The following is an 18,857-nucleotide window of genomic DNA, read 5'->3' as shown; positions in this document are numbered from 1 at the left end:
TTATTGGTAGTATCCCAACAACTTTACCTTATCTTTATGATAACCTAGAATAAAATTAATTTTTATATAAAAGTTGTGATAGTTTGGCTGATCTTCCCTGATTCCAATGTCTACCAATAATACTGGGTCAGATTTCACGAAACTGTTTATGGTAATAGAAACCGCCTTGTGCAACAACGTTTTTTGTAAAGTTTGATCAATATTTTGATTACCCACATTGAGTGAATTAAATCAATATCGGTGCATTATTACAATGACTAAAAAAGACAAGACAAGACTAGTCACAGAACCGCTAGCCCAGCTAAAGGCTACGCTTTTACTTATTTTTTTAGTCCTAAGTAGTGTGAGATGTTACTATCGAGAAAATTTTTTGCATCAAAGAAGAAATGAATGAACAGCAACGTTTTTCGTTGATAACAAATAAAAAGGAAATAACACAAGACTTGCTTGTAGGTCTAAATATTTATATTTTTATTTATGCCGTCCATGTTACGTATTTAAGCTTATGTTTTTGTGATAAAACCCTTTTTAATCATAAAATAATCAATATACATATTATTTTCAAATTTTACTACTTTTCTACTATGCATATTTTCGGCTATATGTAAATAATTCCTTACTTAATTACGTTATTTAAATACATAATTTTTTAAATTAACATTAATATTAAGAACATTTTAATATTGATAGCAAAGAACACACTTTTAAAATGACAGCCTATTTTTAAAAAATTGACTATTTCCAAGGGAGGCCAGAAGCGTTTATGTTTGATCGCAAGGCCAAGAAAGCAAATGGTATGCAACCAAAACAAATATTTCTTTTTTTTAAATATTGACTTTCGTTTTTTTTATACCAACATGAATGAGTGTGTGTACTTTGTTTAAAAACAAACTTAAACATTGTGTCTCATAGAAGGTGGTATTACTTTTGTCAGGTATTAAATCCTGATGAGGAAATAACGGTAATATGCAAAGATAATGATTCGGCCACAGGTATATACAATTACTCATAGCAAAAGAAACAAAAGTTTTTTCAGAACTCTTTTCGTAAAAATACTGCTTGAAGAAGAATGAAGATGTTGGGAAAAATAAAAAATTTAAAAAGGTTTTTTGTCAGTTTTTTTTTTTGCCTGTTAATGTTTTTTTATTATGAAAATACTATTTTTACAAGTTCCCCATTAAATTTGAGCGAATAATTGCCTTCAGAAGTTGTGCCAGAGCTGGCCAAAACGAGTGTTGATGCAGACATTCTTAAATTACGAGAAGACAACATTGAAACAGACAGTGTAAGCCAAACCCAATCGATACCAGACCTAGTCCAACGATAGAACAAGACCAAATAAAAAAAGCCATGGAAATGGACTCATATCTAGCCAATATCAAATTATGGTATGAATTAAAATGCAAAGACTTTTAGTCTGATCTACAGTACAGTCTGAATGTAATCTACTGTGGGCGCGAAACTCGCATGAATAGATACATAGAACAATAGCTTTTTTTTAAGAAAATAATTGCCTTGCTGATAAACAACGATCCCACGTGATCGTTTGTTTAATCACAATCGGTTGCAAGATCAATTTTGGCAATCTATTTTGCGCGAACTCTTTTGAACATTTTAATGCAGTAATTAAATATAAAAGTTTAGATTGCATTTTAAAAGTTTAAAAACGAAAAGCGGCGATAGAATGTTTTTTTAAATCGCATTTTAAAAGTTTAAAAACGAAAAGTGGCGGCAGAAATGTTTTTAAGATCATATTTTAAAAGTTTAAAAACAAAAAGCGGCAATAGAAATGTGTTTTTAAATCGCATTTTAAAAGTTTAAAAACGAAAGCGGCGATAGGAATGTTTTTTAAGATCAGGTTTTAAAAGTTTTTTTAACGAAAACCGGTGATAGAAATGTTTTTAAGATCGCATTTTAAAAGTTTAAAAACAAAAAGCAGCGATAGAAATGTTTTTTAAGATCGCATTTTAAAAGTTTAAAAAAGAAGAACGGCGATAGAAATGTTTTTTTTACATTGCATTTTAATAATTTAGAAACAAAAAGCAGCGATAGAAATGTTTTTATTTGTTTCAATAAAAAGTATGCGGAAGGATTATTTTACGTTGTTTGTTAAGAAGGAAATGTTTTCATCAAGAAATGTAGATATTGTATTTATTTCAGATTATAACCATTTGTTTTACAAAAATAAACCGCAGTTGTATTCTTTTAATAAAAAAAATACGCAAGTCATTTAATAGGTGTGAACAATGCTTCTCATATGTTTTTTAAATTAAACTCACTGGAATCTTTTTAAGTAATTAAATCAACAATACATTCTCGCGCAATGTAGTATTATAAAACTTCGCGAAAGATTTATATTATTTAATTACTTCACGCTAGTACTTAAGGGAATAGCTTATCAATACATTTATACAATGCATCTGGCTATTACAAGAAATATAATTGCTTGATATTTCTTTGCGAGTGCATTGTCTTTTAACACGCAAATATAAACTCGCGAAACCCTTAAGGGATTTAATTATATCAAAAGACAAACGACTGCCGTCCTCCACGCAAAGGTATGATATTAGCGTGTATGCGGTATATTACATTCAGACTGTACTGTAGTGAAGTTTTGCCCAGAACCAAGAGAAGTAATGGTCAGTCTTTATACAGAGGAAAACTTTGGTCCAATAAGGCTCACAGACTTCCAAGTGGACATTCCAACAAAAGATTGATTTTACTAGAGAAATGGTATTTTATTATTATATTTTGTTAGTTTATTTTATTAGTATATTTTATTAGTATATTTTAAATATTTTGTACATTATCAACTATAAATAAAGCAATCTACAGTACTGGAATTAGGACACTTAACATTTTGAGCGTGTATCATGTGCGACACGAACGATCCGCGATCATGCTATAGCGATGGATCACGCTGGATCGTGAATGACATTAAAATTATTAAACAATAGATGTGTATATATAGCTAATCTTGTGTCTCTGTTTTTGTTTTTTTACATTAAAAAAATTTTTTTGCACCTTGTATTTTTATTAGAAATTGGATTTTTGAAATACGGTGAATCCAACTTAATTACTTGTTCTATGCACGAAGTAGATAGTAGTTTACGGTCTGTTGGTCGGCCAATTCAATCTTCTTATCTGGATAACATCTTTAATTCTACGGATACTTAGCCTGCTTCTTAGCTCATTTGAACTCTTTCTGTCTCTCAGACTGGCATTACACACCCACCTAACCATTCTCATATCATTCCTTTCTAAACGGTCAAGATCTTCCTCTTGGCAAAAAAAATCATGTTAATCAATTTACCTTTATAATTTTTTATGCAATAAAGTTTGAATGCACATCCTTTAGCAGGTCTACAGTTACTGATGACAGAAAATGGCAAAATTTGCTATTCCTTATATATGACATCATGATTTATGCAACACAATTAAATGTGAAATTCTTTAAATGTGAATATCTTGAAAACAAAAAGAGCTGTTTAAAAAATTTTAAAAAGACTTGTTAACAAACTTTTTGAGCTCTTTAATATACGTCCCACATCATTTTACACCTCGCGTTCCCTTTAAGATATGACTGAATCAAGAGGAAGATAAAAGAGGTCAAGCAAGATTACAGGAAATCTGTAAGAAGCTGTGATACAAGAAAGAAGATATGAAACCATTAAGGTTGTTTGTGATAATAAGGATGCTCTAAAAACATTATGGGGTAGATCACTTTCATGTTGGGCTTTGTTTAACCTGGAAAAATGTTTTTTTCTGTAACTACCTAAAAGCAACAAAAATTATTACCTTGTTTTTGCCCTTTGATAACTCGCCAAGCCACTGTTTCAACTCAATGTAGCATTTCTTATTAAAGCCATATTTTACAATTACTAAAATAATTTCTTGCATGCTGTTTTGCTGTTGTTTTAACCATCTATGGTGATCTTTTTTTGCTAGCTGTTGATTATTTTTAAACAATCTATGGAAATTTTTTCACTTTTTACAATTCCGCTTTGATGGTTTTAAACAATCTAGGGCGATCTTTTTTTGGCTTTTTGCCATCTGCTTTTGACTCTTTTTAAACAATTTATGGGATGTTTTTGCTTTCCAAAAGTTGTTGCAATCTTATCCCCTGAACTTCTTCTTTTTTGCATCAGTTTTTTTTTGTGAACATAGTTTTAATGCTGTTAGAAGTCCTTTGTCTAACTTTGGTTGCACAAATTAGATTTCACTAAAATCAATAAGACCTCAATTAGCTTGGATCAATTCATGCTATGCATAAAAAAAAGCAAAATTGCCATTGATTGTATTTTGTAGTCCTAACAGTGTACTTTAGATGTGAGAATTTTATTTTAGTTTATAAGTAAAGCAAAGGAGAATAATTGGGCAGAGTTTGGTGAGAATGCTAGGTCGGAGAGAAAGATATTGTCTCAAACTTACGTGCATGTACCTAATATAAATTCACCCTTGTGGACTATGATGGTCCCTATAGCTCACTTCTCCTCCAATTTAAAAACACTTTTCCTTTAAGATCCAAACAGTTTCTTCTGTATTCTCAATTCTCTTCTACATTTTGTCACTTCTCTTCTGGACTTAACACTTCTCTTGCCTAAACTTTCTCTTCACAACTAAATTTAAAATCTGGTCCGTAATTTTACAAACATAGTCTGTATATTTTTTTCACTTTTTGCAAGAAGTATACTTCGCTAACATGTGCCCAATTTACGAACAGCTTATTGTAGCAGGTCTTGAAGCATGTGCATGGATAAAATGATATCACAAATCAATTCAGATTAGTAGTAATTAATTTCAGCTTATTGAAGCAGGTCCCGAAGCATGTGCATGAATAGAATAATACTACAAATCAATTCAGATCAGTAGTAAATAATTTGATTTATCACTAGACAATAAATGGCAAAATAAATGGCTACCTATAGTCCTCAAAATCATGGTAGTGTCAACCAAGCAAATCACATGCTTTTTCTTATTTTAATAAATGTGCTTTATAACAATATCAGGCTAGGATTTTAGGTTGAAAACAACAGTTCTTTTGTTTAGAACAATAAAAAATAAGAACACTGACCAGCCGGGTTAGAGTTTAGTGTTATATATAAAGAAGTGTGTATGAAAATAAAGAAATGCCTCAAACGGAACACCACAATAATTTTTATCTAAAGTATTTGTAGTGGTTCACTACGCAAAAATTTTTGGAGAGTTATTGATTACTTGATCTTTTTCATGGCTGGGATCTTGTATGTCATTCCTTGTCCCCAGGGATTTTCGCCGTCATGTATTAATTTCGAAAAGGCAAGAACACCTTGGGACGAGGGTTTCACTTATTTAAAAACTTGAGTTATCAAAATCCAGCTCAATCAAAATTCTTGATCAGAATTGGGTCTGGGAATGTTTTGAGTTCATGGTAGAGAAGTGCTTCTAATGGAAGAGAAGATTACGGAGGAAAGAGGAGAAGTGTTTTTATTAAGAAGAAAAGTGTTTTTATTAAGAAGAGATAAGGGCGATTGTAGTGGACTACACCCTAAGCTTTTCTCCTAGTAGCCTTCTTCATCTATATTATAATACCTGTATACGTATGTCTATCACACGTTAAAAGAAGCTACTCTTTATAAGCTCTATCTAGCTTATTATAAACCTAATAGTGCCCCACCTCTGTCATATGTACACTGCCAGCACATAAAGCACCACACTCCTGTTATTTCCTCAGTCATTTATCCTTTTCCTGTGTTATGTTGTGCTCAATTATATCAAACATTATTTAAGGACTGCAAGTAGCATATGCTGAACTTTGTGTAGCTCCATATGGTGTAAAAATAAGGACACCATGTTTTTTTCATATAAAACCTTTACAAAATCTCTCATATGAAATTTAAATATTGGTATATATATTTTATTAAACTAATCATCAATGATTACTGAAATTTCAGGTTGGTGATGTGTTTTCGTACTTGCAAAGTAAACTTGCAATAACCTTGGAAGATGTAGAGCTAGTCAAGTCAGAGCCGACATCTAAAAAAAAATCTGAAGCTCTTATATCCATACTGTTATCAAAGAACAGAAACGTTTTTAAGCATTTTTATGATGCTTTAAAATACAGTGAGTACCACCATCTTGCGGAATTACTTGAAAGTGCTTTGGGTGACAATTATGTGGATGTTAGTGATGACAGCAACAGTGAAGAGGACTTACCTGACAGTGAGTAAATTAACTTATTTGTTTGTTTTGAGAAAATTATATGTGTAATGATGTGCAGCTCAGATTTCTGATGTAGAAATAAATGTTTAAATATTTTGTGACTGCTAATACCAAAAGTTTGATTGTGTATAGCTAGTGTCAAAGATAAAGGATGGATGGTAGTTCTTATCAAAACTCGTTAAAATAGCAGTACTAATGACAAATTCTTAATTTTAGTTGAAACAATATTACGAGATGGAGGTGTTCCGCAAATGCCACCAGTTTTTGTTAAGCGTCCAACTTGCTTACAAGAAGCACAAAATGCATTGTACCAATTAAGAGATGTAGATGGCTGGGTGGTATTACATGGCATGGGTGGCAGTGGAAAGACAGTCCTAACTGCAGATGTATTACATGATGAAGAACTAGTACATACTTGTTTTCCTGGTGGAATATTCTGGCTTACTATAGGTCAAGTAGATGAAGCAAAGTTACTTATGAAAATGCAAAATCTGTGCTCTTGGTTAGACCCAGATAAAGATTACACTATACCGAGAAATTTAGAAGAATCTCGCGACCGGTTGCGTATTTTATTTGCTCATGAGCATCCTCGTAGTTTGCTTGTGTTAGATGACCTGTGGTCAGAAACTGATGCAAAATATTTTGATGTGAGAGTACGAACTTTAGTAACTACAAGGTACTTATCTGTTGCAAGCAAAATTAATGGACTTGTTATAAAAGTTTCTATCTCGGAAAGTTTGGATACTCTTCAGAGTCAACAAATTTTAGCTAATTGGACAAGTCTTGAATTAAATCAACTGCCTCCTGAGGCTAATCTGATTATTTCTGAATGCAAAGGATCACCATTAGCTATTTCAATGATTGGTGCTTTGTTAAAAGGACATGGCAATCGCTGGGATTATTATCTTAAACAATTAGAACACCAAAAAACAAGTAAAGTCAAAAGTAAACTAGCGTATCAGTATCATTCATTATATGATGCACTCATGGTTAGCTTTGATCATTTGACAGAAGAATTGAAGAAATTCTATTCAATGTTTGCAGTTTTCTCAGAGAACATTTCAATTTCAATCAGTGTATTAGCAGTGTACTGGGATTTAGATGTAAGTATATACTTAAGTCATTTTAAACAGAGTTAAAAAATGTTCTTTTTGTTAAAGATGACCTGATGAACTTATGCAACCTACATTTGGAATTTCATTTAACGTCAGTTTATAGCCTTAAACATAGTAAAGGATGCAATCGATACTTTGTTTTTTTGCAAAAAAAATATATTTCAAAAATAAATCTGGTTTCGGCATTACACACTTATCATATTGACAACCAAAATCATTTTTCACACTTAGGGAGAATTTTATCCAATCAAATCACAGAGATATATATAACTGACAAAGTCCTAAATGTGTCACTTGATGGTGAACAAAATTTATACAGTATTATATGTATTAGGTCCTTTATATGTATTAGGTCCTTAGATCTTCTCTTTTAGGATGTCGAAGTAGAAGATATATTGGATGAACTGTTTGAAAGATCTCTTTTACGTTTTGATTCAAGTTCTGGCAAATATAGTATTCATGATATTCAGTTAAGTTTTTTAAAAGAAAAAACAGAACGAGATAAAAAGCTTAAAGGGTATCATGCTTTACTAGTAGATAGGTAAAAGACTTTGTAATAAATAATGCCTATTACCTAAAATTGTTGAATAGTGCTAATTCACACTAGCCCACCTTAACATTTAAATGGGCAAAGCTTACTATTTAATTTAAATTAAAAATTTACATGTTTTAGGTTTTCTTCAGCCTGTAATGGTAGTTTTCATATATTGAAAGATGATGGATATATACATTGGTATTTGATTTCTCACTTGATAAACGCTGGGAATTTATCTCTTGCTATTAAACTGCTGAATAATTTTTCCTGGATTGAAGTCTCTATTTCTGTAACTGGTCCTGCCTATCTGATTAGTTCATTTGGTCAAGTCATAAAAGAAATTAAAAATGATATTGAAGCGAAGGTAGGAAAGCCTTGTAATGTCATTTTAGGCTAATTAGTTTTGACTGTTACTTAAATAGGAGTTCATTTAATTTTCTTTCACCAATGCAAACTAAATGTTTTCTTTCTAGAGAGGTTTATGCGATATCTCTCAACTGATCAGTATGCAGTCGCATGTTTTATCCTCAACAGCGAAGATTGATTTTACTCAGTTAGCTCTCAGTCAACCCACATCCTCATTTATTTACCAGTTGGCTTTAAATAATGCTACCCAAAGCTTAAGAAACCAAACTTCTAACACAAAAGTGTATTATACCTGGCTGTAAGTTTCTTTATTCTTTTGAAATCATCATGTTCCTTTTAGAATTTTTTGATGTGAGACATTTTGTCAGAGAGTTATCGCTAATTACCAAATTGATCCAAAGAAAAGATTTCGCAAAGATTATTTTTTTGATTTGTTGCAATTAGAAAATTTTAAAGGGATTTTAATTTTTTAAATTAAAATCAACTACATATAGCACAAAACCATTTATAATTCATTTTTAATCAAATAAAAATATCATCTTTTTCTCTCAGGAAAATGAGTTGTTCTTGCTAATTTTAATTTCTGATTCTCGTATGAGGTTAGCTTTGCTATTTAAATAAAATTTTTTGAAGAGATTATTGTAAAAACATCCTCTATGATCAATTTCTTATTATTTATCCCAACAGATATTGTCATTTTGTGCTAGAAAGGACTGTTTAAAAATAATGCATAATACCTTTAGTAATCGACCCAATCAGTTAGAAGCTGGATACCTCCTGACATCTCAACTCCATAAAGGGCCTGTTAATGCTTGTCAATTTTCACATAAATTTGGTAGTTCTGTAGTGGTAACTTGTGGAAGTGATAAACGTATTAAGGTATGTGGAAACTAATTCTAAGAAAAAATAAAAAAATTGTTAGGACAGTAGTGACGTTGCAATTATCAACATGACTTTGTTTTTTATAATTGTTTACCATGAAGAGAAATGTAACAGGTGCATACCAAAACTGCTATTTCTTGTGTGCTTAAATTTTTAAAGTTAAATATTGAGTTTTCAAGTTTATTTTCGTCACTAGATTTGGAACAGTATAACAGGAAAGGAGATTTTGACACTGGAGGGCCATGAAGATGTCGTTAATTTTTGTGAGTTTACACCAAGCGATGAGAAAATCATCTCTTGTGCTGCTGATAATACAATCAAGGTATTGGTTATTTTTTGTCTATCAAAGTGTCTACCTTTGAAATATTAGCTAAATTTTCGGACAGATTCAAGCCCATGCTCTTCAAACTCCTTGTAGTTTAAATAAACTTCTCTACATTTTAAAGGCTGTGATTGTCACCATGTTTTTTTCCAATTAATTAATATTGACCCTCTTATTTTTGGGGTTGCTTTTAGATTTTGCATATTGTTTTAAATATTTAAAGGTTTGCCATTTTGCAAAAGTTAAATGCACTGAACAAAATATAAAAAACTTTAACAAGGTAAAAATAACCGTCTGGATTTGTTATTTTAAGTGACTAAAATAGAAAAAATGCAAAAATGACACAATCAGTCAAAAATTGGTTAAGAAAAGTAAATTATAGTTTAGAGTATACTCAAGTTTGAAATTTCTGGGTAAAACATTGTGCACAGTCAAGCCATGAATCTCATTTGAATTTCATCTAAAATACTATTATTTGCAATTATACCTTAAACAACTCTTATTTGATATTGAAGTTCATTTTGATCTTTTTTGTAATTTTAAAAAAAACTGGAAAGTTTTAAAGATAAAATTTGTTGTTTTTGTTTTTAGTAAAGTAACTATTTTTTATAACCTGCAGCAAGCTGTGGTAGCCGCGTGTGCTAAAACACTTTTTTAATTATAAGGTGTGGTCGGTTGCTTCTGGTAAGGAGCTGTTGTGTTTACAAGGTCACAAAGATGATATTTTGTGCTGCAAGTGTTCAAACAATGAAAAATACATCGTCTCAGCATCAATTGATACAACGGTAAAAGTAAGTTTACCCTATCGGGGTTTTTTAAACTTTTTGAAATAATCCCATTTAATTCCAGTTTTTTATTGCACGTCCTTCCAAGGAAGTAATGGTTAGTGGGAATTTTCTTTCCATAGGTATGGGACATAGCTACTGGTCATTTACGTAGCACATTACAAGACCATACTGATGTTGTAAACTGGTGTTGTTTTTCACCTAATGATAAATATATTGCATCTTCATCAAACGATTCAACTTTAAAGGTATGTATTTTTTATGTACCATAAAGCTCGTCATATGCAAAATACGTTCAATGATTAACTAATGGAAAAATATAAAACAGGAAAATATTTTGCTTCTTTCAGTTCTTGTAAGTTGAAAAATCTAATTGTTAGCAAAATATCTCTGTATTTTAACTTTCTTATAGCCTGACTGGCTGGCTCATTTAGATTTTTGGCTGTCCAAAATAGCCTTTAAAATGCTAAATTGCCAGTAAAATTTGTTTTAAAACAATTTTTTTCTTGCATATGTATGCAAATATTGTTTTAGTTGTATCTTCTTGTTCACATCTACAAGTTATTTTTTCATAGATTTGGGATGCTGAAACAAGTGCTTTACTCTTCACATGTGGCGGCGATAAAGATTTTATACCTTTTTGTTTATTTTCACCGGATAGCAAAAGTGTTTTTTCTGCAAGTCAACAATTTGTTCAGGTGAGTTTGGACAAGTGTTGTGTGGCCAATCCTCCTCGAAGCTTCTCAAAACTCCTTAAAATCCCTAAGTCCCATTTCCTTCCTAAATGGTCCCCTGAGGTTTTTACAAATTTCGTGCAATCTTTTTTAATTTACCTTATATGGCCATAAAAGAAACTTAATCCTGTTACACTTCAAAGTTCTTTCCATCTCTTCAAATTTTGAGAATCTGTGGTTGTGTGGCTTCCCACCTTTGCCAATATCTACAATACTAGTATTTGAGTTATTCAAATCATATAAGTTTTGTTTTAAAAGTGTGAACAATTAAATTAATTATAAACGAAGTTATCTTTCTTAGAAATACGCTGTAACTGATGGATCTCTGATGTGGAGTGTGACCACACCTTGTCATGTTCTCTCCATGGCCTATTCTCCTGATTATAAATACTTAGCCTTGGCTCACAGTGATATGGTAGCACGTGTAAGTAGAACAATAATTTATTTCTGCTTACATTTTGTACGAGTAAGAAAACTTTTCGTAATATAAAAACCTGAAACTGAATAAAAACTTCATCTTGGTCAGATTTCAATTTTATTAACAGGTCATAAAGCACAAACAATGTTTTTTTTTTAGTTATACGATGTGCAAAATGAGGTTTTCGTTCAAACGTATGCTGGTCATAGTAGTTGGTTAAATGATGTCAGTTTTTGCAGTGATGGTCAAAGCATCGCCACTGCATCTGCGGACGGAGTTTGCAAAGTATATATCTTGTTTGTGTAATTTGTGTAATTTCGGCAGGAATTATTTTTCTCGAAATTGACTAAAACTCGCAAAATTAGCAAAAATTAATTCCCTTAACCTATTTTTTTAACAGATTCAGCGTAATACTCAACTTAGAAAATAAATTGGATATACGGAGTGTTTAGTTATATATCCATATTACATGAACGTGTCTGCTGGACCTTCAAACCCTTAAAAACCTTGGTGACTTATATTGGTAGCTTGGAAATCTTGAATAATGATCATTTTCTAGAGAAAAATCCGGAAAACCTTGAAGTATGAATCTTTGCAGAAACTTCTGTCTAGTTATGACAGATTTATTGTCTTCGACAAAAAAATTGCTTCGTAGCAAGATGCTGTGTCTGCACTTTAAAAAATTAACCTTTCTTCGGGTTTAGTGCTGCGATTTTAGGTCTTTTTTGCATTTAGGCACCGAAGTATTTTTTCTTGTTTCTGCGTGCTTTGGTACCTTATAATTTCGCAAAATTATAGTTAAAAAACATTTACCCACAACTTGTCGAAACAACACCCTGGTGGCACTTACATGTAACAAGTAGCTGAAATCTTAAGCAAGTAAGAATTGCGATGTGTCTTGTTGTTTTTTAAATTAGATATGGGAAGTGAAACCAGGTACATATACCACAGAGAAGTTGCGTAAAATATTTGACGTTAGCTTTTCTGATGAAGAATCACCGACCATCGTGGCTGCTACAAATAAAAATCAAGTCAAAGTAAGAACGAATTTCAAAATTTTGTAGTAAGTTGTTGAGCTTTCAGAAATTTTACTAATTTAAAAATCTATCTATACAACAGTTGTTTTGCCCATGATAGAAGATTCCGTATAGTTTTGTGACCTCCTGTAAGCCTCCACATTTTCACTTGAAGATGATTTTCATACTAACTAATGGAATAGGTATTTTGCTGACCAGATATACATAAACTAACATTATTGGCGCATGTGTAATAGCTAATAATTGAATGTTGTATTTTACAGCGTAAGTTCAATATGTCGTAATAAAGAAAATGATTCAATTTCTAAAAGCTACTTTCTAATGGTCGCATTTATTTTTATACATATTCAACAAAAAATAATGACATTAGCCTAACTGTCAAACATAGGACATTTTTTCGGCTTTTAACACACTGTATCTCATTAAGTAAGTTTGACATAGAATAGTTCTATCCAGTGAAAAAGTATTTTGTTTTGTTGGACATTCACGAATTTTTTTCCTAAAATAGCTGCGCGCAGCTTATTCCTGGTAACCTACAGATTAAATAACTTGATGACGGGCGAACCTGTGTACTTTCTATTGATTAACCATTAGTATGTATGTAAGGCGAGTAACTACAAGACAGATGCGGCTACCTTTACATCTTTTAAAAACGGTTACAAGCCGTTGCGTCGAAATTTCTATTCTCCCGTCTCAAAGAATCAATTTTTAAAATCATAAACTGATTTATTTCTCCATAAAAGCTAAATAATGAGAAATTTTGTAGATTTTTTTAAAGAATTAAAGAAGTTGTTACAAAAATATTGACGAGGTTGTTCGACCTTAATATTTTTTAAGGTTGTTTTTTTCTAAAGAAGTTACATGTGAACCGAGAAACTAAGTTAAATTTTCGAGTTACCAAAAAGTGCAAGTTATCAAGCATGGTTTTATGGTTTACAAAAATATTTATTTATTTATTTATTTATTTATTTATTTATTTATTTATTTATTTATTTATTTATTTATTTATTTATTTATTTATTTATTTATTTATTTATTTATTTATTTATTTATTTATTTATTTATTTATTTATTTATTTATTTATTTATTTATTCAAAAACAAACGCCACCACCCTTTATCAACGCCCTCCTCTACTAAAGATACCTAAAAAGAAAAAATACGGTATACTCACACAACTCCTTTTGTACGCCTCTTACTTCACATTGTTACGGCATGGAACATGAGGGTATTTTAAGAAATAAACCACTCATATATACCACTGAAATGTGATATCCATTTTGGCAAGGTACTGGGTGTGATAACATTTTATATTTTAGTTATTTCAAGCGAGCTCAGTGCTATCAGAAAGTGAGAAATTCGACGTCAAAATATCCGTGTGTATATTTTCTAAAGATACAACGTCAGCTGCGATTGGATTTTGCAACGGTGACATCGCGGTAAGAAATGTCTTCTACTCTGCAAGCATTTAAAAACATTTGTTTAGGGTTTGTTTAATTTACGTGTTGTAAGTTTTAACCCAGGGCGTAGGGCCTAAAAACGCTCAACATTTAGTCGGCGGAAAGTGATGTTTTTCTCTCGCTAATTTCTTCCACCCGTCTTCTGCATTCACATTAAAAAAATATTTTGTTCTAAGAATTATTAATTTTTGTTGACTTCTCTCAATGTGACTTTTTGTTGTGCGGCACAATTTCTCTTTACGATTTCTATATCTTCCTGTATATCTCCGCTATAAATATTGAGAGTCTACTGAAGCTGTTCATTTCTACTGTGGATGCAGAAAATAGAATTGTTAGTACATGTATGAACTAGTGTACAAATAATCTATAGCACACCTCATCGAAACCTTGTTATAAAGGATTAATCTCTATATCACCCGTGTTTGGTTTGTCTGCGCAAAATGTTACCACAGTAACGATAGCTGTCTCTGCGCTACGGACACACGAAATGCGATTAGTAAAGGACGATCGAACCCGTGAATTTATAAACGGGCTAACGACTAGTCCGGTATAAAGTGTCTGTTTCATGGAGTTCTTTTAAAAGTTTGACCGATATTTTATCTGTTTTTTGAAAAAAGTGTAACATGACGTCTACTGTAACGTCGTCTACTGCTACATGTCGTCTACTGTAACATGACGTCTACTGTAACATAACGTCTACTGTTACATGACGTCTACTGTAACATGACGTATACTGTAACATGACGTCTACTGTAACATAACGTCTACTGTTACATGTCGTCTACTGTAACATGACGTCTACCGTAACATAACGTGTACTGTTACATGTCGTCTACTGTAAAAGGTTAGGTTGTCTGCTATGAGGAGGTTTCACTGCAGGTTGGATAGTGTATAAAACCCAAACATACCTTCTTTAGATTTTAGAATGTTCAACAATGCAAATGAAGCTGCACTTAAAAGAACATCGAGGCAAAATCACAAGTTTGTGTTACGGAGACAAAATCTTGCTTTCTGCATCTGAAGATTGCACATGTGCTGTGAGATTCTATTTCTTAGTTTTTTATTTATGATTTGAATTTGAGATTCTGCTACAGTTAGTTAAGCATAAATACTGTGTTGTTCTTTGCAGGTATGGAGTTTAGTAAGTGGAGAAGCTATTTGCATGTTTCGCACGCACAAAGAAATTGTAACGAAATGTTTGCTTTTCGATCAGGATAAAAAGGCTGTTTCGTCATCCTTTGATGGTTCAATGTTGGTGCGTTTTTTATTTTTGTTTCTGTAAAGGTTAAATTTGTCGTGGTGTTTCAGAAGCAATATTTTCTTTTTGTTTACGGACTGTAAAAGAAGTGCCCTTACGATGTTTGTTTCTTTCCTTTAATACACTGCTGCTATAACCAAGTGTGTCTAACCACAGATGAATGTTTTTTGTAGTACATGATGGCTTCCCTACTTAATCAAGAATGTATTTTTATACATAGCTCTAACGTATTTGCTTTTAGGTATGGGACACTGAGACAGGCGATATTTTGTTTACCTGCAACCATGACGATAACGCCGTGATGTCTTGTACAATCTCGCATGATGAAAAAATTCTGATTTCTTGTTCAGCAGATTCAACTTGTAAGGTAAAATACTATTACTATTTTTTTGAAAAAGTTCACACACCGTTCTAGCATACCTATCAAAGCTGGCAATATATGTTGTATCTGAAATCCTCATGGAAATAATCCCACAAAAAAATTGGAAAAATGACTAAAGCAACATTTACATAAAATCAGATAATTAGCCTCCCTATTATGACATCTTATTTTCCAGACTATTATTTTCGGTCTTTAAACTCAAAAAAACGTTCTAACTACTCTTCTTCCGTTGCTGCAGAAAAATTTCAGTCCTACTTGGAAAATATATAAATTTAGTCCTCTTAAATCAGTGAATATTGAGGATTGCGGCTGCTTTTCTTTCCACCAACTATATTATATAATATATTAACAGAAATTGGTTTAACATCGTAAATTGGTTATCTCTTGCCCATTTTGTGGTCAACAGATAGCTTCGTGTAAGCTAACAACACTATATGCAATGTACACTGGGGTGAAAACTCGAACTTGCAGCCCATTGGTTACAAGCCGCATGCGCTATCACTACACCATCTCCACTTAAAAATTACAAATCAAAAACATTATGTTACCGACGGAAAGTTTTCTCGGTGGTATTCAACGTTTCATTTTTTTTTTTAAATTGACCTTGTTTTACTCAGACGTTTACCGCAGTTGGCCATGGAAAGCAAAAAATAACAAATATTACTCCTTCGTTAAATTACAGAAGCTATTAGAAAGATATAAGTGTATATGTAAGATGATCGTGCGTGCATATGAAATGCCCAATAAAAAACGTTGATTGGGTTTATAAGATCTTTATATTTCAGTTATGGCGTTCTCATGACGGTTCACACATTCTCACGGCTGACGATCACAATGACGTCATTCGTTGCGTGGAGTTTTCCAACGACTGCACAATGTTTGCTACCGGCTCCGACGACGGCAGTGTGAATGTAAGCTAGAAACCAAGTATTATCTGAAATTTAATTCACAATGAGGCCACTAAAGAGGTATATGTATTGTAATTTTTTGCTAGCATTTTTATTTCTGTGTAGGTATGGAGGACAACAGATGGGGAGCTAATATGTGAATGTGTGTCACATGACATGTGGGTTGTCAGTGTCAAATTCAACCACACCAATGACATGATCATAACTGTTAGCAACGACTTAAAAGTAAGTCAAACAGGAGTTTTTATCGCTTTGTAATTTTTTCCACCCAACCTTGCGTGTGTTTCATGACCTGTGAAGTTTAAAGTAGAATAAAGGTTGTCGAAACATCTAACGTTATTTTCTGTAATGTCGTACGGCATATGACGTAGTAGAGTGTGCACGGGTTTTTAATAAACAGCAGCTTCCAAGCAACAGGAGGTTGATTTTTTAAAGAACAGTACGCAACAAGCCAGGCTCAAATAAATCCCTTAAAAATTAAAACACGTTAACTTTCTTGAAAATAACAGGGTTTGTTTGATGACCAAATCATGCGCAAATAATAATTTATCTTTCTTCCTCCTGTTTTGACCACGTTATCGTCACTGTTGTATAGAGCCACTGGCTGTGACGTGATGTTTTATTCTTTTTTCTAGTGGTTTGATTTAAAGGGCAATCTACTTCAAACATACAAAATTATGGGAAGTTACTTACGCTCACTGAGTTGCACAGCAAACTTTGAGATTTGTGTAACTATTGACAACTTGGGTTATTTATATATTCTGAAGCAACTGAAAGCAGCTGGAGAAGAAGAAGAGGAAGAAGGTAGCTGAGAAGCGCAGTGAAAGAGGTTGTTTCAACGCCGTTGATATTTTACTATTACCGATTGGTTCAATATCACCGTGTAGTTTATGTCGCTTTTAATCGTCGTCGTAGCAGTTTTCGTTGTTGTTTTTTGTCTTCGTTATTGGCGTCGTCGTTTTTTATTGATGTTGTTTTTGTCGCACTTGTTGATTTCGTCGCCGTCGTTGTTATTGTCGTCGTCGTTGTTATTGTCGTCGTCGTTGTTTTCGTCATTTTTTTTCATCGTCGTTGTTGTTATCGTTATTTTCGTTGTTGCTGTTTTTATTGTTTTGGGTGTCATAAAAATTGCGTAGCATTAAAAAAGTGGTGGGTAAAGGTCGGGTTTTTTTTAACGTAAAATTGTTGAGCAACAGTTGTACCATAATAACTGTTATAACTTCAATGAAAACATGTTGTGCAACACAAGAGATGTTGCATAACAAATGTTCCACAAAAACTTTTGCTTGACAAGACTTACAAAAAAAGCTAGTTGGCGTTACTAGGCGTTGCTACCTTGAGAGGATTATTAATGCTGGATTTTTTTTGCGAAATTTATTTTTGTGATTCAATAGGAAAATATTTGATGTTTTTAGGACTTTATTTTTACAAATAGGATTCCCTAAAGTATCTTTGCGGGATCTAATTCTACGAATTTGATATCAGATAAGCACTTTGCGGCTGATTGTTTTGCAAATGGGCGTTTATCAGGAGACCGCCAGGGCTAAGGAAAATTTAATCCTGCAAGATTTAATACAACAGTACTTTGTCCTCTTTGCATAGGTGGTAGAAATTCAGCGAGTTCAGAATTATGTAATATTTGGATGTCCCGTTGTCGTCGACGTCGGTATTTTTGTCGAAATTTTTGTTGTCGTCTTTACAGTGTGCGTATGATATGGAACATTCAGGTTATTTATTTTTTATGAAACTGTATAATATCATTTTTTAACCAAAAAGATTACAATTTAGTTCATTTAACTGTTTCATTTCAAATTTGTCCGCATCAAGCTTATGATTCCCCCAACCCCCTTCCTTGTTTATTGTTATTTGGCTTGTGGTCAAACGCTTAAAGCGAAGTTGATCGTAATCCAACCAAATAATTTTAAGAACGTTCTGACCTGATTATTATAAATATAATATTTAACTAATCGAGACAAATGTTATCTGTAAGACAAGTGGTTTGTTTTAAATTTAAAATTTTTATGGCACATGGCACGTTTCCTACCAAGCTTCACATTTCAAAAGAAATTACGGGACGCTTTGTAGACATATTTGAATGGCTCTCAAGAGCATTGCATACAACTCGAAAAGATAAAAGCTTTTGTTGATCGACAAGATACACGCAAGCTTAATTAGAACTGGTCCACTGTGGAAAATTTTTTTTCGATGGAAATTTTTGTCCCCAGGGTATTTTAGTCCTGTTTCTCAAACAAATGAAACCGGACAAATGAAGCGGTTTTCTTAACATTACTTTAGATGATTTGTGAGATTTGTGAGTGCTTATTATTGGCAAATTATTGGCAAGTTTTTGTTTAATTCGTTTTTTTTTTATTTCCCGAAAAATTAAGGTCAAGAAAACCCAATTTGACCAACGTCTTAATCGAATAAATTATTTTCATGGATTTTTTTTTAAATA

General features: G+C 32.4%; 1 protein-coding gene across 2 annotated transcripts; it reads left to right on the top strand.

The window, feature by feature from the left end:
- The first annotated feature begins 227 nt into the window (after positions 1-227).
- Positions 228-18,193, top strand: LOC130612275 (apoptotic protease-activating factor 1-like). Of its 2 annotated transcripts, XM_057433581.1 has the most exons (22): positions 228-449; positions 5,934-6,201; positions 6,418-7,304; positions 7,691-7,857; positions 7,990-8,215; positions 8,325-8,515; positions 8,961-9,096; positions 9,296-9,421; positions 10,087-10,212; positions 10,329-10,454; positions 10,782-10,904; positions 11,242-11,364; positions 11,518-11,643; positions 12,276-12,395; positions 13,714-13,833; positions 14,772-14,891; positions 14,984-15,109; positions 15,354-15,479; positions 16,280-16,405; positions 16,508-16,627; positions 17,038-17,231; positions 18,005-18,193. In XM_057433581.1, the coding sequence occupies exons 1-21, from the start codon at positions 387-389 to the stop codon at positions 17,212-17,214; spliced, it is 3,723 nt and encodes a 1,240-aa protein (XP_057289564.1). In that variant the 5' UTR covers positions 228-386; the 3' UTR covers positions 17,215-17,231; positions 18,005-18,193. The 2 variants fall into 2 exon arrangements, with proteins under 2 accessions (XP_057289564.1, XP_057289563.1); XM_057433580.1 differs by lacking the exon at positions 18,005-18,193 and having other exon boundaries at positions 17,038-17,959.
- The last annotated feature ends 664 nt before the right edge of the window (positions 18,194-18,857 follow it).

The sequence above is a fragment of the Hydractinia symbiolongicarpus genome, chromosome 10 (genome assembly GCF_029227915.1).
Source record: "Hydractinia symbiolongicarpus strain clone_291-10 chromosome 10, HSymV2.1, whole genome shotgun sequence".
Lineage (NCBI taxonomy): Eukaryota > Metazoa > Cnidaria > Hydrozoa > Anthoathecata > Hydractiniidae > Hydractinia > Hydractinia symbiolongicarpus.
The sequence above is the reverse complement of the archived record's forward strand: the minus strand, read 5'-3'. Positions and strand labels throughout refer to the sequence as shown.